Raw genomic sequence first — 25793 nt, forward strand, 5'->3', positions numbered from 1 at the left:
GGCATATGGTTAAACTAAGCCTTTGCAGGTTCAAGAGGTTTTCTTGGAGAAGGTAGTTCTTGTCCCTCTATAAAAAGGGTTCCTTTTTCTCCTCCCCCTGCAATTTACTGAAACCAGTTTGCCTTGCTGCATAGTCAGTATCAAAAATAAAGTGATACCTCAGGTTATCTATAAAAATAGCAACAGGATCCAGCAGATTTTTTCCCTGACTGGTTAAAGAAGTGTTTTCTGAAAGCACTGACCCACCGGTACGTCCCAATGTGCCAGCTCCACCCTCCCATTTCCAAATAACTGGAAAACATCAAGAGGGGAAAGATACTTGAAGCCTCCAAATAATTCTTTATACTTTTTTTTTTCACACACCCCCCTAAATTCCAGAAACCAGTGTTTAAAACCACCCCAGAAAGGTGGTCTTCTTTTTGGCAAACACAAGTACTTGGTGCAGGCCAATGTATAGTCTCACTTCACACTTACTCATTTTCAGGCTGTTAGGGGTGCTGGAAAGAGCGGTTTCTTTAGGGATGAGGGAAGCTGCTCCTGGGCTGTGAGGCATTTCAGAAATGGTCATGTTGCTGTGTAATGGGTCTGAATGTATTTTGACAGCCTTGCATCAGGAACATGGAAACTGAATTGCTCAGTGTTAATTGTTTGAATGTCCAGCTTCCTTCTGAGAAACCAGTCTGCTTGTTTTAAATCCCAAAGTCACTGACTGATCAGAGGGGGCTCTGGAAAACATTATCCATTAAGGATCTAGAGCACATTCTCTGTACCCCTTCCCCACCCCAGGGAAAAATTAAGGCAGGAGGGAATGTGTCCAAAGACAGCCTTTTCTCTCCATTGCTATAGTTACTTGGCAATTAGACCCTCTCAGTGTAATATTGAGTATTTATTATTGTGTGACTCCAAGGTGATGTTTAGAACATGCGGTTTTGAAAAACCCTTTCTGCATTTTACAGCCCAGCATGTGCTGTCCCTGGGTTTCTACCCTCTCCTCTCCCCTCACACTCTCTTCTTCTTTCTTGCCAGTACATAAATACCTGAAAACATAGAGATGGCTGAAATGAAGTCAGAAAGCTTAAAAAAATCCTTGCCTTTCTCTGATGGGAGTCCACTTTTGGTAGGTTCAGACCTTGTATCCCCATTTATCATAACAATATACCTAACTTAAATTGTGTATTAACTCTCAGCCTAAAAATTAGGCATTCACTTACATAAACTGTTAGTTCTTCAACAGATGGCCATCAGACAAGCTAGAGGCAGAACTGGGAATTTAGGATGAGCAGGTACCACTATTATTCTTCAGAATTGTTATTTTCCTGTTGTCTAGTGGAAGAAGCCATGCAGAGGGCAGGTCCACACATGCATGCAGAGGTGAGGAGCTTCTCTGGGGCTGTACCAGCCAGAATTCAAAGCCCCTTTTCAACACAGCAGAGTTGTTTCTTTCAATTGCTAGCCCTAGTTTATACATGGTACAATAGAGGATGGTTTGCCCTCACCCCAATAGTTTTTAGTTTCAAAACTTCCAAGTAAGTTTCTTTTAAATCTTGACCCTTCCCTGGGATGTGTGTATTGCCTCTTAGCCTGTTATTTCAAAGATTCCTGTAGCATCCCTCTTGTCATTTCCCCCTGGATACTAATCTGCTCTCACTCTCCTCTTTTCCAAAGAATACACATGTAAGTTCTCCTGTAGTTTTAAATAACATGAATCACCTCCCACACACGCTTGTGTTTCTTGGTTATTTTTTTTTTCCTGCCAAGACTAGCAGTGATGTGCAGAGGAAGACAGCAGTGTAGGAGTTATCTGCTTGAAATGCTTGACACAGACTTGGTAGTGGGCCCCCTCTTCGCTGTCTGCACTTCCAGAGCTCTTCTTTCATGGTACAGAGAGAATCAGACCTGGGCAGGAAACTTCAGCTCTTGGTCTCCCCTCCTGTTTGTTGTTTGGGCTTTTTTTTTTCTACCCTCACAGATCCAAGCTGCATTCACCAGCAGATACTGCTGCTTATTTTTCTCTTTCAAAGCCTTCATGTTATCCAAGCAACAACAAAACAAAGTCTAAGTCCAAAGACTGAGGAAAAAGAAACCCCTCCTTAGCAGGACTTTGCCCTAAAATGGGAAAAATGCCAGAGACTCCATTAAGTCCACTTTGCTATTCTTATTGATTTGATGTGGAAGGCAGGGAGATACTGTGGGGATGAACAATAGTCTAAAGGCTGAGGTAGACTTGCATTAGGAGAGACAGCTTGTGATGGGGAGTGAAATATCATGCAGTCTTTTCACGAGGCTGTTTTGTGCCTGTGCTAATGCCTTTTCATGCCAGTTTTGCAAAGCTGAGGTAATGTTATATTCAGGAGTGTGGTACTGCTGGTTACAGTCATCAGGTACAGCTGATTGAAGTGGAACTTTGAAAAATGGAACAAGATGTGTCACAGCTCGTTGTGCTAATTCTGCTTTAAGCTGCTTTTGCTGTGTGGATATGCAGCTTGCCCCAAAAAATCTCTGGAGGAAAGTGCTTGCATGGAAAGACTGATCTGAGTTTTCACTAACTCTTGTGCTACAGGCACCACCATGCCATTTCTCCTCTTTTATTTGATGCTATTTTGTAACCATCTTTTTAGTTTACTAGTGGAAATAAGAGAAGAACTAAAGCACTGTACTGATAGGGGTTTTCTAACGACCCAGCCTGCAAGAGAGTCTTATTTTTCAGCTCTTTTAAGTATGTTTTTCCATTCGTCCATGTCACTGGCTAATTCTATACAGATTCTAACTAGTGAACCGTGACTATTGTATTAAGAAAGAATCCAGGCCCTTCCAATTCTTTTGGCTGGTATATTAGCAAGCCTCAAATGAAGTGCAACGTGTCAAGGAAAAAGTAAGGGAATGGAAAGTTTTGTTTCTTTCTGGTGCATTTAATCAGCTTCTCCCTGATTCTTTTTTAATGACAAGCTGCAGACATTATTACTACAGTTAATGACCGAGTTTGACAAGAATGTTCTCAATACTCTCTTTGCTCAGGGTAAAGACATTTCTGAAAGGTCCTGTCTATCAAGCTTTCTGTGCTTAAAATACGAAGTTAAAAGAGCAGTTGTGAGCACAGAAATAAACAGCATCTTAAGATATGCAATGAAGTGGAATGCACTGGCAAACTGGAGATCCCAGTAGTCCTCCAGTTCACAATTCTGGATTGATATTTTTTTTAAAAAAAGCCTCCCAGTCCTCTGAACAAGCATTGCTGGGTTTTGTGAGGTGGGGTTTCAGATACATCTCAGTATTTGTACATTGTGTATTAAAGGTTTTGTGGAATAGAACTGCATTGAAAACTGTGGGACATGTGAAGACAGTGTTGCTGCAAACAACTCCAGGGCATGTCCAGACACACACAGTGCTCTCACAATGTGGGCAGGTACTTTTGGATTGAAACAAAGCAGTTGTTATTAGTGGGTGATACTTTATATGTGGGGAAAAAAATCTATATAGGTATATATTCTATGTCCAAGATATGGACCTAGATAACAGAGATGTGACTCTTTAACATGACTCTCTGCCAAATCCCCCCTCTATGCGTGTTGGCTTTGGCTGAGTGGCTAAGCCTGCTCTTTGCTCTGGATGCAGGACATGACTTGGTCTTGCCTATTCAAGCAAAAGAATTGCAAGAAAACGGTCAAAGCCAGAAAAAACTTTGTGCCTCTAGTGATATGTGTGCTTGGGTGTGTATAACCTTTAGTTTCTGAGCCAGCACTGCACTGGTAGTTGACTGTTTCATTTTTAGCCAGTATATGGACATTTCAGGCTGCTAGGTTTATTGTCTTTCACATTAATCGAATGAGCAGATCTGCTTGGGTGCTGATGAACTGGAAAAAAGTCTGGTTTTAGCATTGTTAGGTGTGTGTGAGGGAATGCCTCAAACCTCACCCTAAATGGGCAATATGTTGTTTTTCATTAAACATGGCATTTTGCTTTACTCATCAGTCCCTGCAGTGAATGGGGAAACATTTTAAAACCTTTATATTCCACCCTCACCAAAGTTGTCCTGGAATCGGAATGGGAGGGAGGTATTTTTATTGTTTGTGTGCTATTTTGACAATGTGTACAGAGATCACCATAGAGAGAACTATCTGTGGCTTGAATACAGAATTCCAAGACGTTGGGTAGTGTTGTAGGTACCTTTTTCCTATATTAGTTTCCAAGAAACGCTTGGTTTTCAGCCTCAAATCAAGCGATGCTGCTGGTTTACTTACTCTGACTAATAAAACCCAGCAAGCTAAACTTTACCATTGCTGGAAGACTTGCAGCAGTAAATTCAATTTATGAGGACCCCTAATAAAAGTTTACATATCTTTCAAGTGCCACAAGCTTGACATGAAAGAAAATGGGCAATCTGACCTAAAAAAAAAAAACCCTCAAGATGGCTTTTTCTTTAATAGAAAAAATTAGTGAAGCATCAAAGTTTTCTCTAGGACCTTGATTCCAAGCGTGTTCTCACAGTCACTGTTGGTCCTGGCTAAACACTGGAATAAACAAAATAAATAGCATTTCACCATGCATGCAGGAGGATAAAATAAAAACCACATCGTCTTGGCCCACAGATGCTTTATGAAGTTCTGGCAGAACGTGGAAAGTACTTTGTAATGCTAATAAGTATTTATCCTTTTGCTTCCTTCAGTATAATCAAGCGTACAGGGAAAGCACATGTATTTTATAGCTGCTGATTGCAAGATCAAAAGCCTTGTTATTAATTGCACATGAATCTGATGATGTAGGGCCGTTAAGCCGTCAAGTGACATCATTGTTTGCTTCCTTTGTTTATAGACCCTCGTTTTAAAGATGTGTAAGGCTTGATGGGAGACTTTTGAGCACGCTGCTTTCTGTGTAGGTGGGTGAGTCCATGCCAGCAGGAGTGGGAAAGGCCTGTAGCACAGGTAGAGTTACCTCCCAGCACTCAGATTTACCAGCCATCTCTGGATTAGCTGTATTTAGTGTCAGCCCCTCCACGAATCCCCCCAAAAGGCAGGATGGCTACAACAGGAGTTACATACATGGAGCCTTCTGCTTGCTGAGATCTGCTCCACACTGCAAACTGGAGCCTACCAGGGAGAGTCTGGTCCTACGTCCTTAATAAACAAACAACAGCAAAAAAAAAATCCCCTTAAGCACGTCCTGCTATAAACAAGCAAAGCAAGCAGCTGGTCCTCATTTGAAAAGATGTTACATCCATTTCAAAAGGAATCTGCAGATCTTCTTAATGCAAATATTCACGGGAAAACAAAATGCAGCTGTTTATTCTTCGTTATACCTATTAGCAGGAAAACAAAATCCAGGATGCTTGTATTTCTTCCGCTAAGAAAAACATCCTCTTGGCCTCAACATTCATTTGGAGCTCAAACTGTTTAAAATATACTGGGCTACAGAACTCTGCTTTTGCTTTGCTTCTTCAGCAAGCAGCTAGAAAAGTTTCTCTTTGTAACTCTAAAAGCAGAGTGCTCATAGAATACTTATTGCATGAGTTTTGTGACAAAAATAATGAAGTCCAGAACATGCATCTTCAGATTCAACGATTCTGTCCTCAGTTGGGTTTGAGGAGTTTAAGTGGACTGGTGTTAGTAAACAATTTAATTCAGAGACTCTAGAGGAGAATAAACTGCCTCTGCCAGACATGACAAGATTATTTCCCATCTCAGGGTTTATTTGGCAGCAGGTTATTGATGGAGTTTTAGGCACTTTTGGTTTTCCGTGAGGTAAAATAGTTCCTGGCTTTTTTTGAGGTTGTTCTGTTTCTGTCCTTTGCTTCCTGGGTTCATTTTGATGCTGCACTGAAAGCACCAAAGGTTTAAAAAGAGCAATAGGAAAGGAGTTCTGTTATGCCTGTATGTGGCAGTTTGTTGTGTAAACTGATGTTACCAGTTACACCTGGGTGCCAGCTATCGTGTTTGCTTCCTTGGAAATCAGCTGGCTTGTTTCTAGCTGAAAGCCAAGGCCAGTTTCCCCTGTTACATTAAGGAAGCAGTCAGAGTTGTTATCTCCAAGCAGGTCCTGTTTAGTATCCCATAGCTAGGAAAATCCAGTCACAAACATCTGGGATAACGTCTCAGTGGAAAGTCAGAGCTTGGCCCTGGTTGTCTCCTGCTGGAAGGACGTACCACAGTGTTACATCCAAGGGAAAGGAGAAGCAGAGTGTGACTCCCCTTGTCAGCAGTTCCAGTTTCTACAGCAAACTGCGGGAAGTGAATGGAACAACAAAAGGGATTCGGGCTCACAAGGGCCAAGTCTGCAGTGCAGGAGCCAGAGAGCACCAGTGGAGGGTTCTGGGGATCCTGGCACCTATGCTCGGGTGAAATGCGGGCCAAGTAATTGTTCCAAGAAAGCTGCAGAGGAAAAGCCTTGTCACGTAATGGATCGGCTGCTTTCCTGGGGTGACTGGGTGTGTGGCAGCTCTTCCCTGCACAGGTCTGTGCTTGGCAGTGCAAGCCTGGACTTGGGATCAGTTTACCTGAGGTCACTGAAATGGGGACTTATACATGAGCTGAAGGAAACCCGCTTTCTTCCTGGGGCAGCCTGAGAAAAGGAGACATGTTGTATTTGTGCATCCCCAACCTGTGTCACAGCTGCTGGAGCCCTGAAGTCCCTGAAGGACGTGAGCATCCGCGCAGCTTTCAGCGGATACCTACACGCTCCGCTGAGCCGAGGGCTGAGCTTCCAGAGAAGGCTGAACACTCGCTCTTCAAATGAATTAACTGAAGGCTGATTGGTTTTCCTTGCCGCTGTGGAGCTGGACCCATGCGCTGCAGGCAGCGATGGCACTCTAGGAATAATAACCCCTGAGAGGTCCGTTTTTCAGCGTTGATGATGATGTCAAAACGTTACCTGCTCGGGATGATGCTTTCCATGCTAAATGCCTGCCTCGTATCTTTATTTTCGCGTTTAAAAGGCGTTTCCAGGAAGGACGCGGCGCTGCCCGGCGGGGCCGGCCGGACTGCCGGCCGGCGGTACGGGGGCTGAGCCGCCGGCGCGCCCTCCCGCAGGCTCCGCCCCCCCGCCTCTGATTGGCCGCGCTCCTTCCGGCCTCCCCCCCCGCTCTGAAGGTGGTGGCGCCCGCCGTCCCCACTCCCGTTTGGTGATCCTCCACCCGCCCCGAGTGCCTCCGCCCGCTGCCCCGCCTCCCCCAGCCGGCAGGGGAATGGTTCTTCCCGCTCCTCCCTCTTGCCCCTCCCCGCCCCGTCGCGCGCCGCGCTCCATACTTGGCGATGGCCGGCGAGCCGCTCGCTGATTGGCGGGGTGGCGGCGAGGGGGCGGGGCGGCGCGGCGCTGACCCGGATGTTCACTCCTAGGCAACGGCGGAAGTGGAAGGGCCGCGGCCTGCCTCGGAGGGAGACCGGACGGGAACGGGAGGCGCCGCCGTTGCTACCGCCCAGCGCAGCCTCGCCGAGCCGCCATGGTAAGGGCGAGGGGGACGGCTCCTCGCCGCTGCCCGCTCCCTCTCCCTGCGCCCCCTTTCCTCCTGGCGGCGCTGCCCCCTCCCATCCCCCCCGGTACCGCGCCCCGGCGGTTCCTTCGCCGCTTTCCGCCTCCCCATCCCCCGGTCGCTTCGCAGGGGGCGGTGGAGCGGCCTGGAGTCGCCCGTTCTCCCAGGGGTGGTGGTGAAGGAGGGTCCGAGCCGGTGCCGCTGGGGGAGAGGGAGGGGTGGCCTGGCCTGGGGGCGGCGGGGCTCTCTCCGGGGCTCCGCTGGGCCCGTGGGCGAGCGGTGGGGTGGCTGGGCCCGTCCGACTGCTCTGCTGTCCGGTTACTTCCAGGTTTTGGGGCCTGGTACCTGGGGTGGTGTTTATAGAGGGAATGCTTCCGCTTTGGGCGGCGAACGTTACCGCTTGAGGTGGCTGTGAAGGGGCGCAGCGGCGGCCCAGTTTGCTACTGCTGCTGTTCCTCAGCCCTCGTCCCCCGTGGGTTGGCGTTTCCTCCGCTGGCTGGACTCGCTCGTTGAGGTGTACTGAGACCTCGTGGAATCTGTAAAATGCAGGAAAACCGAGCCCGGTCAGAGCAGGTGGCGTTGCAGCAGTGGGTGGTGCTCTCGGTGAGGATGGGAGCTTTCTGTGTACTGGAGGAGAACCTCGAGTTTCCTCGGCCCTGTAAAAGCATCTCATGTCTGCTGAATGGATTAGCCCAGGTCACAGAACCTTTCAGTTTCATTTTGGCACAGTGTGTAAAGCGGGCAGGTTTCTCATCTCTAAACAAATTCAGCAATTAGAATGGGAACCGGCCTGGGCCCTGGGCTGCTCCCAGCTCTGCCTGCATGGGGCGGGGGGGGGTTGCTTCTGGAGCCTGTCTGAGGCACTGTGACCCCTGCAGATGGAATCACCTGCATGGAATCACTGAAACACTCTGTGCTCTTTGGGAATTTGCCGTTCAGGTTTTCCAGCACAGGTGAAGAATGTTCAAAGGTATCGAGCTTTAGGAACCAGCAACCCAGCCCCTGGCTATATAGCACTGTAAAGGCTGGTTAAGCAAGCAAGTGTAATCCTCTACTTCTTACTGCCAACCATAAGAATTTGAGGCAATACCTTATGTTTTTTCTTTAAAGCTGGAGATCCTGGTGATCCTGCCACCCATGTTATGTGGGATAAAAATGGCTTTAGCTTCTGGTGAAAGGTGAACAAAGCTTAAGATTAAGGTTCTTGTACTCTGTTCTTGTCTGAACAAATGTGATACTGTACCTGATTTTTGAGTGATAGGGTGGAGCATCTTATTTCAATTGTGTGGTTTAAAATAAGATGCTGAAGTCTGTGTATGTTTGAAACCTGACCGTAGGATTTCTGATCAGGATTCCAACAAACCGTTTTACCTTCTGCCATGGCAGAAATCCTCACAGGACAAGAATTCCAGGAAAACCAGTAGGCTTTGTCTAAAATAACAATAGTGATAGCAATTTCTTTGAAAGCATGCTCTAAGAAGAATCCAGTCAGGATTTAAATGTAACTATATGTGCCTTTTGGAGGAGGTAGCACACAAATCCTTTAAAAAACTTCCTGAGTGTTGTAAGACAGCATAAACCTCTGGTTTATTCTTTTTGTGTTTGGTGATGGAGACCCCAGGGCATAGGAGGAATGTGATCAGAATCTCCAAGGCTACGTGCAAGTCACTGGTGTTCATAGGACTTCAGGGGCAAATCTGTGGCAGCCACTCTTATTCATATACCATGGTGGCAGAGTACGTGGTTTAGGTCTAGGAGGAGCATGCAAGACAAGGCACTGATCTTGTCTGCAGAAGGCAAATGACCTGTGGTGATGTTTTAAACTTTACCAACTCTTTCAGTTCTCTTAATGTTATGCAGATAGTGCAGTTGCAGCATCCAGTTTCAACTGAACCTCAAACCCAGTTAGAGTGCCTCCAGGATGTTTCATTTCAGTGGGTATGAGAACACGATAGCACACTGGGGCATTACAACACTGACATGGCCCCTTCGCTGGAGGCAGCAGCAAGTTCCATGACAGCCAGGAGAAGCAGGTATGGTACAGGATATTAGGTCATCTGCCTTTGTGGTGCTCTGAGGTCACCAATATCTGTAGAGCAGAACCTTTGTCTCCTCTTTTTCCACCTCAGGGCTGACCTGCTCCTGGTGAGCTGAAGTGAGAAGCGTGTCCGCCTTTCAGTCAGGTGCTTGGTGAAACAGGGCAGGGCAACACTTGAAGCTTGAAAACTGCCTGGATAGATGCTGTCTCTTGTGCTAAAAATAAACTGGATGCGCTGTTCAGGGTGAAGCAGGGCTTGGGAGAGTGGATTTGCTGAGACTTCTGGAATTGTGGGTTATGAGTGGATGGAATCCAAGCGCCCTTTGGAAAAACCAAAATCTTCCTTCCCAGGTTACATAAGTTGTCCTGATCACGTTAGCAGGTGTTCCTTCAGCTGTGCAACTCTTCAGGAGAAGGCGGACAGTTCTAGTAAAATTTATAATTCAATCAACCATGAATTCAGCCTGTCTGGTGCAGGGCTGGCTGCTTGTCATCCACTCAGAACTTGTGAGGCAGCTAGAAAGCACTGAAGTACAGCCAAGGATGCACAGTGAGACGCTGACACTCAGTGCATAAACCTCACGTGCTGCTCAGAGTAACTCATATTTTCAAGGTGGGGGCTGATTGCCTCGTTGCTGCTTGATAAATAACCTGGTTTTGTGCAACTGCTACCAAAACAACATGGAATGATTTGTGAAGCTGCACCAGGTAGTTTTTGCAGCTGCTTGAACACTGAGCTGCTCTCTCTTCCAAACAGATCATGTCACTTTTGAAACCTCACCGTACAGCCTGAGCAGTTGGTCTCCCCAGCAAGTCCTTTGCACCTGATGCCTTCTGAGAAACACTGAGTTAAGCAATTTTGTAGAGTCTGTGTTTTTATTAGGCAAATATATTAGCTTAGCTAAATGTTATCTTAAAAGGCAAATTCCCAACATAATCAAGTTAGAGGATATTGCTGGGATAGGGAATGCTGCCGTTGCAGGGATGCTTGATCTTGTGGTTTGTTGGTAAAGGAAAAAGAGTCGCAGGTTGAAGTTCTTCAAACAGGATTTCCTCATATGGTAAATATATATATGCTGATGTCTTACTAGTTGACATCTGGGCATAAAGCAAAATGAAAGTGCAGCTCAACTCTTCTGAGAGCTTCCTGCTCTCTCTAGCTGGGCTTTAGCCCAGGAATTGTGTTGATAGGTTGTGTTAATTAAAAAGCTTCTCCGACTTGAACATAAAGATAAAAATCCAGGCCAGTGCAATGGAATCGTGGTCACTTTAGGCTGGAGTATAAACCTGCTGGTCCTTTTTCTTAATCTTTTCTGTGATGCCTTCTTAAATATTTAATAGTCTATGAATGAGATGTTCCTGTTGACATTAATGTGAGAACTGACCAGCTACGGTGAGTGGATGCTGAAGAGCTGTTAAGTGAAAGTTTCAATGCATTTGGGGAACACCAAGCTGTTGTGGCTGGCTTGGGCTGAATGATGTGGGGTTCCCTGTCACTTGGACCTGATCTGGTGGCCAAAGTTCACTTGCATGGTCTTAATGTCCTAAAGCAGGATGGGAACAGATGATTCCAGAGGGGTTGTCTTGGGAAGTCTGAGCTCTTTGGGTGGTGGATGAGATGTTTGCTTTTGAAACTTCCTTTATGGGGCATGAGGGTAAATGCTGGTTGAGCAAGTTTTAAAGACGTTTCCCTGATAGTTGTGCTGAGTTATTTATTATGGGAAGAGCACTCAGCACACTGAGGAAGCTGCTTTGCTCGTTCCTTAATTAAAATGTTGTAATTTTCCAGAATAGGTGCTGTCTGGGTGATGTCCAATGCAGTGGCAATCCTGTCTTCTTTCTGGCTTTTTAGATACGATGAAGTTTGGAGTGAGGAATTGAAAACAGGATCTATCTCTTACTTCTGCCCAAAATAGGCTTCTGTTTAGAATTGCCTGAGCTGCATTAGATAATATCTTGTGCTGTGTTTCCTAGAGTGGTGGCCTGAGCCTTGGCATAAGCAGTAAGGTGAATTTTCTTGTATTATCTGGTGCTGTTCTTTCACCATACCTGCCTCTTGTGGGGTTTAGGAGGAAAACACTCAGTGTGCTTTGAGCTTGAGCTTTTTGTGCTGCCGCTTCCAAGCTGGGTTTAGGAGCTGCAGAATGTATTTGCATACACTTGCCTTATCTGCCTGCCCTCCTCATAAATTACCTACTTTATTCCTGCTATATGCAAATTAAACCTTACTAGTTTATACTTCATCAGCATAGCCTGTGTTATTTCTCAGTGCAGGGTTGGCTTAGGAGTCCTGTCTCAGTTTAAACCCACAAGACCTTGGCTCAGAAGGGTTTGCAGCCGTGCTGCAGAGCATGCCCTTGCTGCTGCTGGTTCCCTGGGTATGAAGATGGTGTCCTCAGTGTCTTTTTATGACAGAAAGTGGAGCTGGGTTCTTTCCTGGTGCATTGACAGGGAATTTCAATCATGTCCTTGTTGCAAAGTGGGAGGGTTACCAGCCTGGGTGAAAGCAGAACCCAGGATCAAACAATTTTAGCAGCATCAGCTGAAACTAGACTGAAAACAGCACTTAAGTAAGAGGATTTTGTGCGGAAGAAGAAAGGGTTGAGGCTGCATTGAAGACATAAGCTTAGCAGTTGCCTTAAGCCACCAATCAAAGCCACCATAAATAAAATACTCTTTATTCTCTCAGGGAATTTTGTTTGTGTTTCTCCAGGTGATACTTTATTTTCCATTAGTCAGCCTGCTGAAGTTGTTACCTGCCTTCCCCAGTTATTTTTTGCTTTGGTAAATACCAGGATTTAAAAAAAGCTTGCTGCTAGCCAAGGTGATTGGTGGCTGGCTGATAGCCTGTGCTTGCAATTTGAGACCTGCTCAAGAAACAAGAGACCCATCCTTTGGTGAGTTAATTCAAAGGAGGAGAGAGCCATGAAATGGAGAAATGAGGTAAAATAGCAGCTGGGTTATGCTGACTGCAGCAGTTAATGGCTGTGTTTATCCACAGAGTCCTGTCGCTGTGCGAATTTAGGGGTCATCACAGAGAGTTTTGGATGCAACACTAAGAAGAGGCGTGATCTTGGCTCAGTATGGACAGAGCCCCTCTGGATGGTCAAATAAAGCTTTCACGAAGCTGTTAGGACAGGCAGAGCTATTTCAGGGCTTGGTAAGGTGAAAAGTGGCCAAATGGACTAAGTATCGACTTCGTGTTAAATTGAAGGAGAACTCTGACATGAATTGAAGCTGCCACACGTGTGTTGTGCTCCTGCATAAACTGTCTTTATTAGAAGTTCTGCAGAACTCAGTGTGGTGTTAGATTGCACACTGCCTGCCTGTAGCTCGAACTTGAGAGGTCAGGCCTGTGGAGTAACAGAAAGGAAAGTGTAAAAACACTGAAAGAATGGGCAAGTCTGGGAATTACCTGGGCAAGGGAAGGAATGCCGGGGAGCATGAATAACTTGTTAGGTAGAGATGTGATATTCCTACAGCTTAAATGTAGGCAAACTATCAGCTTCCTAGTTTAAAACCTGCAATCCTTTGCACTGAAAGCTTTGGATGAAATTGAACTGTCTTGCAAACTTTGCAGCGTGGTCAGCAGGGTAAGACTTGCTAGACAGAAGCGAAAGGCATATTAACCTACTTTTTTGACCTTTTAGGCAATTGGAGAGCACACAGGGATGAGGGCTAATTAGATAACCTCCCTGTCTCTCCTCTCTGCCTTGCCAGGCATCCGATTACTTGCCAGAGTTATCCCATGAATTTACAACCCTGGCTACTAGACTTGAGGATGGTGGAAAGTGCCGAGTTTGGGTATTGAACTGGGCACTGGGAGCGTGGCAGCAGCTTACTGGTGTGACGGGGGCTCTACAAACAGGCTGGTGTGAACCATCATGGGGATGTCAAATGTCTGTGTTAGCTGGGCTGTCAGTAAGCATGCCTATGTTTGTTGTCACCGTGGTGATACTGTATATGCCTCCCAGCTGCTATAATAACGGGCGCTTTCTCAAATGGCTTTGATTTTAAGTAACGTCTCCTATGACAAAATCTAGGCTGCATTTGACTGAAGGAGAATCAGGATCTGTCAGGCCAGAACCCATTTGCCAAACTTGGCAGCTACTACAAGAAAAAAAATGTCTCTATTTGAATCAAGCAGTTCCTCTTCTGGTAATTTCATGTCCATGTAGATTCAGAGAGGAAACAAACAGCACGTTGAATAGAAGAGTCTTTTGGAGAGATCTTTCAGTTTTTAACTGGATTAAAAAAAGAAAGCATTGCAAACAATCCATTTGTGGAAGTTCAGGATGACAGATGGCAGTGCTGAATCTCGAGAGCATTTGCAGTAATTATAGTTTCAATTTTAAAAAGATAACAAATTGACCCCTGTGAAAACCAAGCAGCTCCCCTAGAGCCGACCTGGCACTGCCTCGGGAGTATTCAGATGGAAGGCAAGAAGGCAGAGGGGGACTGTGAGCATCAGTGCTGGAACAGGCTGCCCAGAGAGGGGGTGGATGCCCCATCCCTGGGTGTGTTCAAGGCCGGGTTGGATGGGTCCCTGGGAAACCTTGTGTAGCTTCAGGCCTGGAGGTTGGTGTCCCTGCCTGTGGCAGGGGGGTTGGAGCTCTGTGACCCTTGGGGTCCCTTCCAACCCAGACCAGTCTGTGATTCTATGATCAGGTCATCAGGCTCACAAGCCAACACAGACCTCCTGTGTTAGTGTATTTCAAAGACTGAAATAACCCCATTGGCTGGTTAATAGTAGGTTTATGGAGGAAAAATAAAGTAAGGTTGATACAGTATTAATTGCTAGCTTGGGATACATCTTCAGGCTTGTCTCTGAGCTGTATAAAAGAATCTTGAAGAGATAACGGGGCTTACAAACCAGCTGATGAGGTCAGGAAGAGGATCCTGTGAACGATTTCCTGTTTCATTGAACATGCAACTTTACTGGCTGCTCAGCAGTAGCCCTCTGTTTGGTGTTAGTCAGTGTGAGGAGGGTGGTTAGGAGGCAGCTTCACAGTTTTTAGACAGCGAGAGGCACTTGCTACACACCACCTGAGGCTGTATCTGTGAAGCTACAGAAAACCCTCGTGGTGTTGAACTAGATCCCAAGGAAACACTGAGAGGCACCTGAAGATACTTTGTGCACTCTGAATGGTCACACCATCAATAAAGCTGTGTCTGGGTGTCTGTTTTAGGGGCACGCACATACTTGTGCTCAAGCCAACACCTGTTCTGATTGGGAAGCTATTAGGCAGACACTGCAACCTTTTAAAGTGTTTGCAAAACCAGGACAAGTTCTTGTAGCAGTGCTGTGCCCTGACAAGTTTTTTATCCTTTTGTTTACCTAAGGTTTCCTGTCTGTAGGTATATCTAGCAAAGAAAATGTTATTTTGTGTTAGATCCAGACTTGAAATGGGAAAAAACCTCCTGTTGTGCAGTGCTGATCTAAGTAAATCTCTTAATTGGGAAAGGTGGTCAGCTCTGCAGCCCCCTTCAGTGGCTTTAATCCCTTTTATTAAATATTAGTTGTGCAATCTGTGCAGCTTTTTCTGTGTAGCTGCTTTACTGCTGTCCCCATTTTACTCCTTCATATGGGACTAATAGATTGCATATTCGCTCGATGCTGTGATTTATTGGGAAATGACTTTTTGCAAACTTTATGCTTCACAGGAATTCTTGGCACCAGATGAAAGCTAATAAATTACATTGTCGTGTTCAATGACAAGTTTAATAAATAAAACATTGTTTCTGTTACCCAGAAGACAAACACTGGTGCAGAAGTTATTAGTGATCGTGGCAAAAGGTCAAGATGAATAGCTTGTTCCCAGAAAGTCTTGCTGCTGGTCCATTCGGCTCTTCTGTGTGTATGTGGTGCCTCTTCTCATGGGACAGGTGATGGAGACTTGTGTTGCACTTGAAACCAGAGTGATAAATCTGGTTTGAAAGTAAATGCCAGGATCTGGCATCTTGAAATACATCCTTGCTGAGGAGGCTTGGACAAGCAAGTGTTAATTTTTTTCACCGTCTGCTGGACACCTCTGTAGATGTGCTAACAGGAACTGAAATGCAGCTAGTTGAAAACAGCTACAAGAAGTGCAAATGGGGTGCAGAACGTACCCCAGGAGGTGCAGAAATTTCTTCAAAAGCCAGGTGTGGGTTACAGTGCCCTGGCCAGCTCTGCACTATCAGAGGGGCTGGTTTCTTCTGGATAGATGTAAAACATCTCGACAAATAGTTGTTCCATGAGACTGAGCTTTTTAATAACATAATGCAAGCAGCTCTGCTTTAGTGAGGAACTAACGGCTGGAAATGCCTTCAGTGTGTTATGATTCACTTGATAATTGTTTCTAGAGTTGAGCTTGGATGTTGGGTAATGTCCCGTGAACAGTGCTTACATGATTTGGAGGTAGGAGTGATGAAGTGAAGTCAAACCCAACCTGTGATTGAAGAGGATGCTTGATACCATCTAACAGCAAAGCAACAACCAAGGATTTGGTGAAACAGTGGTGGCAGACTTTGAGGTGCTCATTGAGCTTGAACGGAGACGGAGGTCTCTAGAAGTTGCTCCTAGAAGACCACTGCCACTCCTCGAATCTGTCTAGGACTTGCCACAGTTGTGGTGTCAGCCTGAAATGGTGAGAAGTATCCAGTGTCATCAGCATGCTGGGGGCAGTGAAACTTAAGCTGCCTCATTTGCTCTCCTTCCCGTAGATTATTTTAGTCCTCTGGAGCAGACGTGTGAGTGACTCTTTAAGGAAGAGATCCCTCGTGAGCACTGGTCTTTCTGCTGAAATCTTCCAATCCCTTGCTTCTTGCTGTTCTTTTAATCTTGAAACCTCCTCGCTTTTAATTCATGGAACAAATGCTCTTAGCAATCAGTCTGTTTGGTCTTGACCACAGCAGAAATGAGACCACAGCAGATTGAGCTGGATGTGTTGATGCACGGTGTGATCATACGTGTCTGAGGTGATACAAGCAGCTGGATCGCATCCTCATCAGGGAAGACAGAGCTAGAAGTAGTTCAAGAGAAGGAGGATGTAGTCTGCACCGGTAGACAGGTGATCTTTGGCCTGTTCTCTGACCTGTTCTCTTATAACTATCTGCAGCATAGTGTATCTTCAGCTTTATTACATCCGATTGTTTCTTAAATACGCTCTCGCTGCTTCTCCCACCAGCACACCTGGCTGTCAGGAAGCTGCGATTTATGAGCATGGTACAAATAGTTTCAGATAGGAGCTGCCAGAAGAGAGTTAATAGTCAAGGGGAAAATAATGTAGGAAAACAGATTGCAAGGAAAATGTGCAGCTGATGGAAACGTCATGAGTGCAGAACTTGCCTGGGATTCATAGATCGTCCAGAGTTATTCCCCTTCCCATCTAACATCCTAAAAAGTGAATGCTGACAGCTGGGAAGGGAATCCTGCAACTTAACATACTACTGTGCTTTTTATTACACAGGGGTTACAATAATTCAAGCCTCTGCTCAAGCTCCTAGCAGTAATGTTCTCCTGTTGTATGATTTGAACAGGGAGTCTCCTGCCTTTGGAGCTCTGGAAGTTGGCAGGGATTAAAACGACAAGCAGGAGGGGAAGCTGTGTATCTGTTTCAATTAAAAAAATGTAGTGTTTTAGTATCACAAAGCTGAAACATTAGTCAGACATTCCTGTTGGGAGAACTGACAGGAAATAATATGATTTACAATCTGGGGTATGTCCATAACATAAAAGGAAGGGGCGGGGGAAGTCATTTGCTGGTTGTGTATTTCTGGCCCTGGATTAATTTATGAAGATATTTTGCTTGTAAACTGACCAGGAACCAGAGTAATCTGATGTGTGATTGCTTCAAATGGCCTGACTTGAGCAATTGTTCTATTTTTGGTGTCCCTTCAGGTTTTTATTTTGTATCTCTCCTGTCTGAAAATTGAGATGCCAGCTTGTACTTGAAATTTGGGTAACTTTTCAGATGCCAGCCTTGAGCAAAAATTGTACCTAAGGCAAATCAGATCTTTTGTTTCATCTGTTCTAACCCAGCTGGCCTAACATTTATGGCATTTTTGGGGCCAAACATGGGCCAAATACATGTGGGGGGCTTTTCTTAGCTTAATCCTAACTAAAGTAATTTTTAGGCCACCCAGTCCTCCTCAGCTGGCATGAAAGATGGGAAAGGGGTAGGTAGCATGATCCTGCCACGAGTAGAAATGTTACTTTTGTTTTGGTGGCCCAAGTGGCTTCTTTTCCAGAAGGGCTAAAATAGGCAGAAGCAGCACTGAACTGCCTCAACTGGTTTCTGTGTGTTCAGGAGTTAGCTCAGAGTGGTGTTAATACAGAAATACAATGCAGAAGTGAGACCAGCCTGGTTTTCTTTTTGAAGAAACTGCCCAGCTCTGTTGATGCTTGGCGGTAGTGTAGTCAGACAGGGGTGATCGGAACAAAGCTGTGAAGACTAGGGCATTAAATCTGCAGGTCTTTGTGATAGATAGAAGTAAATTCCTGCTGATGCTGAGGCTGGGAGCTCTGAATGAAATCTTTTACCTCCCTTCAAGTGGAGTGGCTTAACCTTTGAGATGGTTAGAGCTGCATGTTCATGTAAACCTTAAAACCTGGAGTATCGGTTAAGTCTCCGGTAACTAGCAGAGGAGAGGTGTTGGAACTTCTGAAGAAAGCTGCTGAATTTCCGTAAGTATATATAGTGAAAGGCATCTGTAGAGATCCCCTTTATAAAGAAGTGCCAAATACTTGCAGGTAGTAGCTCACCAGGTTGCTGGGGCTGCTGAGAAGAGAACAGGAGCGCAGCCTCTGTGCTGTGTTACTGGTTCTGCCAGCAGCACTGGTGTTGGAAAGGCTCTGGGTATCTACCTTGGCTTAGAAGAACTTCCTTTGTCAAGTGATAATTCTGTGCAAAATATAACACAAACATGGCATGGTGATTACCTTGGTCTGGCAGGGCACATTTGAGTGCCACAAGCTGTAGCAGCTGTGTGCAGTAGTTTCCTTGCTTACAGGTTTGTGTAATCTTGGGTCAGGCCCTGTTGCCTGTGGCTCTCAGCACAGAGCATCCCGGTCCAGGACCGTTACCTCATGCCAGCTATTTCTTCCACCCTGTCCCCTTCAACTTAGGGAGCTTTAGGGGATGTGACCAGTGAGTCAAAAGGAAGTTCAGCATTCTCTTTCATGGTAACTGTATACAAACATAAGGTCAGAAGAGTCTTTTACTCTTAAAATGAATAACAGTGACCGCAGCTTACCCTTGGGTGAAGAACTGAAAATGAAACGCATTGTTTTCTTACACAATGTACAAACACACCTCAAAACCACTGAACAGAGTCAGAATCACAGCGTGCTTTGGGTTGGAAGGGACCTCAAGGGTCATCTCTTTTCAACCCCCTGCCATGGGTGGGGACAACTCCACTAGACCAGGATGCCCAAAGCCCCATCTGACCTATCCTTAAACACTTCCAGGATCACTGGGGCTTCCACAAGCTCCCTGGGCACCCTGTGCCAGGGCCTCCCCACCCTCAGAGTGAAGGATTTCTTCCCAATCTAAACGGTTTCTTTTATTTGTGTTTTCTCCATGGAGGGACATCTGCCCGTACTCAGCTTCAAACACTACTGCTTACAGTATGGAATGGATTAAAGTATACAAGTGTGCCTCTGTGCAACTCCACATTTATACAGCTGATTTGATTTTCTTTTTTTCTAGTGCTACTTGTTTTTCTTTGAGCCTCAGCACGGAGTGCCTAAATGACCAGAGACCTGTGGCAGTTCTGAGGGGTTTTCTCTTTTGGAAATCAGCTAAGTACAGCAGGGAGGCTGAAGAGAAGAGCAGATGCAGGCAGAGGAAGCTAAACAAACATAACTACTTCTGTAGACATATTCATAACATTTTTCCTTGTGGTGGTATCATGGGAACGCTGTAGCAGATGCTTAAGTGGAGATTCTAGATAGCCAAACATCTTTAGAGGGAACTTATTAAGGAGCTTTCATCTAAGCTAATATTTTCAGTCTCTGAGATTCCTGTGATCTCTAAATCCTTCAGTGGCTTGAGCTGTAATAAAACTTCATTTAGAATTTCTGTCTGAACTCCATACTCCTCCACGGGAGCTCTGTGCTGGATGAAACAGGAATGGTGGAAAACAGCCTGGTATCAAGTAAACACTAAGCTCATTAAGTCCTGCAACCTCAAAGAGCTTGCTTTTAGTGCAGCCCAGACTGGGAGACGAGCTGTCTAATCACCTTCTCAGTGAGCAGGGCTTTCTAAGCCTCTCCATGTCTAAAGGCAAGGATTCTGTAGAAATGTTTTGTTAAGAAACCCTGTCTTCAGTATGCAGTTTTACATGAGAATTAAGCAAATGAAAATCCAGAGCAGGTGAAATTAAGGTTGTAGAACCAAGTAGGTTGGGTCAGCTATAGTGAGGTGGGTGACACATATCCCATGTTCCTGAAGAACACCTTAGAGTCATTAAGGTTGGAAAAGACCTTCAAGATCATCTAGTCCAACTGTCCCCCTACCACCTGTATTGAGGGCTTTAATGTCACTAATAACATGCCACTGTTGGATCTGCAGTAGTAGGACATCCCTGGGCTGACATTCCCTGTCAAATCAGGGAACCCTGGGCTGCTGGTTTGGCACCTTGAATGGGATTCCTGTCTCTCTGGAAGTACCTACAGCTGCTCTAGGTGCTCCAGCTGCAGCAGAGGTCTGGAACCAAAAGATGTTTGACCACAGACATGGTTTTTAAAACATCACTTCATGCTGCAGGGAAAGAACTAGAAGCAAAAGACAGTGGTAGAGTTACCCTTTCCATTCTGAAGTAGGATGTACCAGGTGTATGCGGCACCTCAGGATATCGCTTCGTAACCTCTGTGCTTTGAGTTGCCTTTCTGATTGTGCCAGCACAGACTCAAGCTGTATAACCACAGTTAAGGACAGAAATCCAGCAGGGCCTGCATTATTTCAGTGCTTTTAGATCTGCTGGCGAGCCATTTAATTATTTAAATGCTCTGCAAGAAAACTGAGGAGTCCTGTTGCTCAGCCTTGCTTTGCCCTCTCCCATACCAGAATAAACTGTTGGTGTGTGTTGGGATATTTTGGGTTTCACTTTGCACACAGCCTGTATGCCAGCCGTGGCTGAACCCTTGAAGAATCTCCTGCTTTGAGCAGTCCTACTCATGACTTTTTATAGCTGTTTTTGAATATATTGTTATAAAAACAGGCCAAGTTCTCTTGGTTAATCCATGAAAGCATGCAAATGGAGATACTCCATCATTCGGCATGGTTTATTTCAAAACACTTACTCTGGGTCTGCAACTTTTGTGGTGGTTTTTACCATCAACTCTCCCTAGGCTTTTTGTCTGTTAAACAATTCCAACTGGCAGAGGAGGATGGAGCACTTGTGTAAGTGTTCCCATGATCCCAAAGTGAGGAGCGTGACCCTGTGACTGTATGCCAGCTTCCCTCCCTTGACATAGCAGGAGGTAAGGACAGTGCTTGGTAAGGAAGACCTGCCTGAGCTTGGCTGCTGGAGCAAGGCAGGCACAGGCCATCTAGGTAGTACCTTACTCTGGGACTGAAAGATTAGTAGCAAAAAGTGAGTTGTTTTCATTTCCCCATAACATCTGATGAAGATAAGGAACAGGTTTGGCCTTCTTGGTCATCACTTTTGTGTGTGAATGTGGTGATAGTTCAGTGATCAATTTGGGGTTGCTTTCCAAGTTAAATAGCTTCAGGCTCATTGCAGCAAAGGACTTGCTTGTCCCATTACCTGAGTGATTACAGGATGGAAGGTTATAGATGTTCCTTCACTGCATTCTCCTTCAGTGACCACAGGCAACTGTCACAGCCTTCTGTCCTGGGAGTCATTTTTTCAGGCTGCAGGCTCAGACCTGCAGCAGGCGACTGCAGATCTATGGGATGTGATGTTGAACTCTCTTGCAGAGCTGGAGTATTTTGCAAAGATGATGTCCTGTAACCTGAACTGGATGTGAGGTAAATGCATCATCTCTCCAGACTGGGCTGTCTGTCTTGCTGGCTGTAAACTGTTTCTTTTTTGATAGCGAGTGGGTAGTATCTTTCAAGAACAGCTTTCATAATGAATGTGTACTGAACTGAGAGCCCCCTCCTTTCCTCCTTGCTAGGCTATAGCTTAATTGCAGGAAACTTGGCTTCCTCTTTCTCCCTGACCAGGGGACTGCCACTTGAATAACGTGATAACACAACTGCTTTAGCGCTGAAGCCTTCAATGAAACTTCTGGAGCTCAACATGGGAGGGAGAAGTTGAAGCTAAACTCATTTAAAGCTAAAAATTGCCAAGAAAAAAAAAGGAAGGGATGAAGCAGTGAAAACAAACTGGCTGTGCTTCAGTTGCCTGTGCCAACCAGAGAAACTTGGGTGGGTTTTGGGCACTGTTAGGTTTGTGTGAAAGTGTTGGTGAGAAGGAGAGATAAAGGCTATGTCAAGAATGTGGTTCAGCTCCTCAGGTGTTCGTGGTATGGTTTGTTGCACATTTTCTGACCCTGAAGTGCAGTTGAAGGGTATGTTGTTGTTTGGTTTGGTGACAGAATTGCATGTGAGACAAGCTGTAATAACTCCTTTGGAGTATGTTGCTGTAATTTCTCCAGGTATTTCAAGTCCCTGGTTTCTCAGATGCAGTCTTTGTTTTGTAGCAAGAAGGAAATAAAGAGCCATACTTTGTGTGCAAGTTTCTCTCTTTTATTTTTTGGATAAAGCTGAAGGCGTGTGAGAGCTTTGTGCTGGAGCAGAATTTGTCTTGGATGCTAGTTATCTCAAGCTGAATGGCATGCTACAGATGAGGAAATGTTCAAACTGCTTTGGGAGGAGGAACTTTCAGTTCCCTAACTCAGATTATTGTTGAGATTACATGAAAAAACAATGCATTAAACATTAGCACAAACACTGGCAGCACTTCTGGTGAGGTGAGGGCTGGAATCTTTTCCATCAGCAGCACAGTGGCACGACACCAGTTAAAGCTGCCCTCGTAAATCTGTAGTCTTGAGCAACACCCAGTCAGTAATCCATAATCAAATGGTGCTTTATTGAAATCTGTTGTATTAATACAAAACCTGCTGCTTAAGCTATAAACTCTGTCTCTGGTATCAGAGGGGTTGACAAGCGCCGCGGTTCTTGTGCGGGTGTGAACGTGACGTGTTACCTGTGTGCACATGTCGTGACAGAGGGATGTCCTTGTTTCTGCAGAGTGACCAGCAGCTGGATTGTGCCTTGGATTTGATGAGGCGTCTGCCTCCACAGCAGATAGAGAAGAATCTCAGTGACCTCATTGACTTGGTGAGTATTGGATGCTCTAATGAAGTAATGGCTCAGAGTTCTGGGTGTGACAGAGATCTGGTACGTAAGAATGTTTTCTGAAGTGTCTCAGAGGTGTGGTGATTTGTTTCTGTCCCTGTGTTTTGGTGAGGATGAAGAATGCAGCGATTGTCCAAACAATGTCAGGAATCTACATGGTTATTTTGAGCAAGGGCCTAACTACTGTGTGTGCACGGACACGTGCTTTGGGTAAAGGGTCATTAGCAGCTTTCTTGATGAAATCATCACCAGTTTGGAGGCTGCTGTTTAGGAGAAGTAACCTGCTACAGTTGTACAAGGTTGATGGGTGCCCTTGTACCTGCGTGGTGTCTCCTGATAAGCTCTGTGCCTGTTTGGAGCTTGACACAGGGCTTATGTGGTAGGTACGGGTGATGTGCGGTGACACACACTTGAGATGTCACTGAGACAGAATATTGCAGAACATTCTGTAGAATACCCAAATCAATTTATAATTTACACTACATCAGGTATTCTGCAGTCCACTGAGTATCCAATAAAACCTCTTGGCCACATGTCTTGTGCTGATACCTGTTTTCCATTTGCCCCAACACTTTTTTCCTTCTAGAAACTGCAAATGAAGAAAACTACCCTCAGAAGGATGTGTGTGCTCATTACTAGTTGCATAGGATTAAATTATGCATCCTGGGATGTGCAGTTGGGCTGTAACAGCCTAACTAGTGTCAACTGTCCCTGGAAACAGCGCCTGGCACAGATGTCTCTGGAGCAACTTAAAGTATTACTGAAATACGGATTTAATCTCTATAGAACCTACTATATGTGCAGCTGGGAGAGGTTGTTTCTACTCTCTGGTCTCAATATATGGCTTATTTCTGATCTAAGCTTCTAAATTTTGGCAGACAGAGGACATTGAGAGTTAGACCTTTGAGTTAAGTCTTTTCTTCGCTCTAGTGAGAACTACATCCCTTTTCTTTGCAAGGCTGAATTTTATTGCATGATGCTGACAAAACTTGTCCAAGAGACCCTAAAAAGCTGATTGTTCTGCACATAGCAGCTCTTTGAGCTAGTCTATTTGAGCTAGTACCTCTTAATTAAATTACTTCAACTGTGTCCAAGCTGTTTATCTTTGTGTGTGGAAGATCAACTGCTTAACAGGTAAAAGTGTAACTGAGGAGCTCTGCTCCTGAGAGGTATTGAAGCCGGCATTAGCAAACTTGGGAGGAGTCCCATGGTGAAAAAGTTGTGGCTTAAATTTATCCTGAGACATCAATTTATCAAACTATTTAGTTACATAAGCCAAGGTACAGGTAAGGAAGCTCAGTGGGTCAGGAAAGAAATTATTCCCTGCAGGAAGGGATTATTTCTCTTTCTTGAAACCATTTAGTAATTGGCTACATCTGTGCCCCCAAAACTCTTGGCAACCTAAAGCATCATTTTTGTGGCTGTTGCTGGAGGTAGGACACCGAACAACTAAATCATTGATATGATCTGGTGTGACATGGTTGGTTTCCTGATGGAATTTGGAAGACTGAACTGGTATCAAGGTTTGAGCAGCTCCAAGGACCATTCAAAACAATGAGCTGTTTGGGGAGCTATGGTAAGCTTGACTCTGTCAGTGGTATGAGGGGTTTTTTTTAATGACTCAGAAAATTGCTGGTTACCTCTAACTGTTGGAATGGCTTTTGGATGGCGCTCATTAGCGCTCTACATGCTTTCCATCAGCAACACGCTCGCTGGGCTTCTTTTCATATGGCAAGTGTAACGTGAAACAGAGCAGTTTGGTGCTTGTTAGGAGGGTCTGTGTGATTCCCACGCTAGCACTGCAGGCCCTTCTTTGTGGTGGAGATGAAATGATTTGTTAAATCTAGTGTGATTTCTTTATTGTTGAGACATCTGTAGGCCTCTTCTGCAGCTCAGTCTCAGCCTGACCTCTGCAAGACTTCACTCTAGCTAGACAAGAGCAGCGTATACGCTGCCACCACCACCTGTAAGAGTTCCAAAAACATCACGAGCCAGACTCAAGCACATAGTTTTTTGACCTTTTTTGGCAAGTTTCATCCAAACCTTTACAGCTGACGTTTTTACTCTGTTTCCTGTACCAGACAATCACCTCCTTGAAGCAGAAGGTCAGGCTCCGAACGCGTGGTGAGCGGGAGCAGGTTCATTAAACTTGAGACAGAATTATAAAAGGTGGCACCCTGACTTCTGCTTCCTTTGTGCTTGGTTTCCTTGCTTCATTGCACTGCCATGTTGGTGTGGACTTGAAGCAGAGGCCCAAATAATTACTTAGATATAATCATTCCTTTTTCATGATGAAGTGCAGCTTATTTCTTGAAATCTGCTTGCAGCTCAGCATACTGTAGTCTTTCTATAGGAATTGGTCTCCAGGCTGCTGACTGTAACTACTCTTTTGATGCTTGCCTAAGATCCATTGAAAGGAAATGAAGATGACTTGGAACTGTCTTCTGTATGCAAAAAGGTTTCCAAAGCTACTGCAGTGAGGAGCTGATGTTTACTTCTAGGCTTGTGTTCCTGCTGAAAAGGATAAGCATGCTCAGTTCCCTCCCTGAGGTCCCCCTTGCTCTGTCAAAGCCATGCTCTGCTGCTGCTTTTTAATAGATCATCTTGGTGCCAATATGAGGATATGGAACAAGTTCAGGCTGTATATTGCTGCCCCCAAGTGTTGGGCTGACAAGGGAAAGGCTCCAGACTTGAACATGAAGTAAAAGGGTGAGTGGAGGAAGAGAGTTTTTGGGTCACTGGCCCTCATCAGACCAGACACTTTTCATTCATTAGCAAAACAGCTTGTGGTTTGCCCTTTTACCACATCTGTTGTTGCATTTTTCAGACTGCCGAGTCTTCAATTAGAGTTCATTAGGAGCCTTGTCAATCACAGGACTCCAGAAGCCCTGCCCAGGAGAAGCTGTGCATGGTGCTGGTAATGTGCCTTGGCATAAAATGCTCTGGTTGGAATTCAGTTAGTCATTATTTGTAAATAGACTGC

General features: G+C 45.2%; 1 protein-coding gene across 3 annotated transcripts in view; it reads left to right on the forward strand.

Annotated features, from left to right (window-relative positions):
• Nucleotides 1–7342: 7342 nt before the first annotated feature.
• CAPZB (capping actin protein of muscle Z-line subunit beta) overlaps nt 7343–25793 on the forward strand; it is a gene marked incomplete at its 5' end in the record, with an annotated part of 57617 nt that continues 39166 nt past the window's right edge. For 2 of the 3 annotated variants that reach the window (XM_084274768.1, XM_084274769.1), the window contains 2 exons: nt 7343–7432; nt 22703–22792. In XM_084274768.1, coding sequence (XP_084130894.1) covers nt 7430–7432; nt 22703–22792 — 93 coding nt within the window. Of the gene's footprint in view, nt 7433–22684; nt 22793–25793 lie in introns of those variants that run through there. The other variant, XM_084274767.1, reaches the window with a different exon arrangement.

The sequence above is a fragment of the Gallinula chloropus genome, assembly GCF_964237585.1.
Source record: "Gallinula chloropus genome assembly, chromosome: 23".
NCBI classification, from domain to species: Eukaryota; Metazoa; Chordata; class Aves; order Gruiformes; family Rallidae; genus Gallinula; species Gallinula chloropus.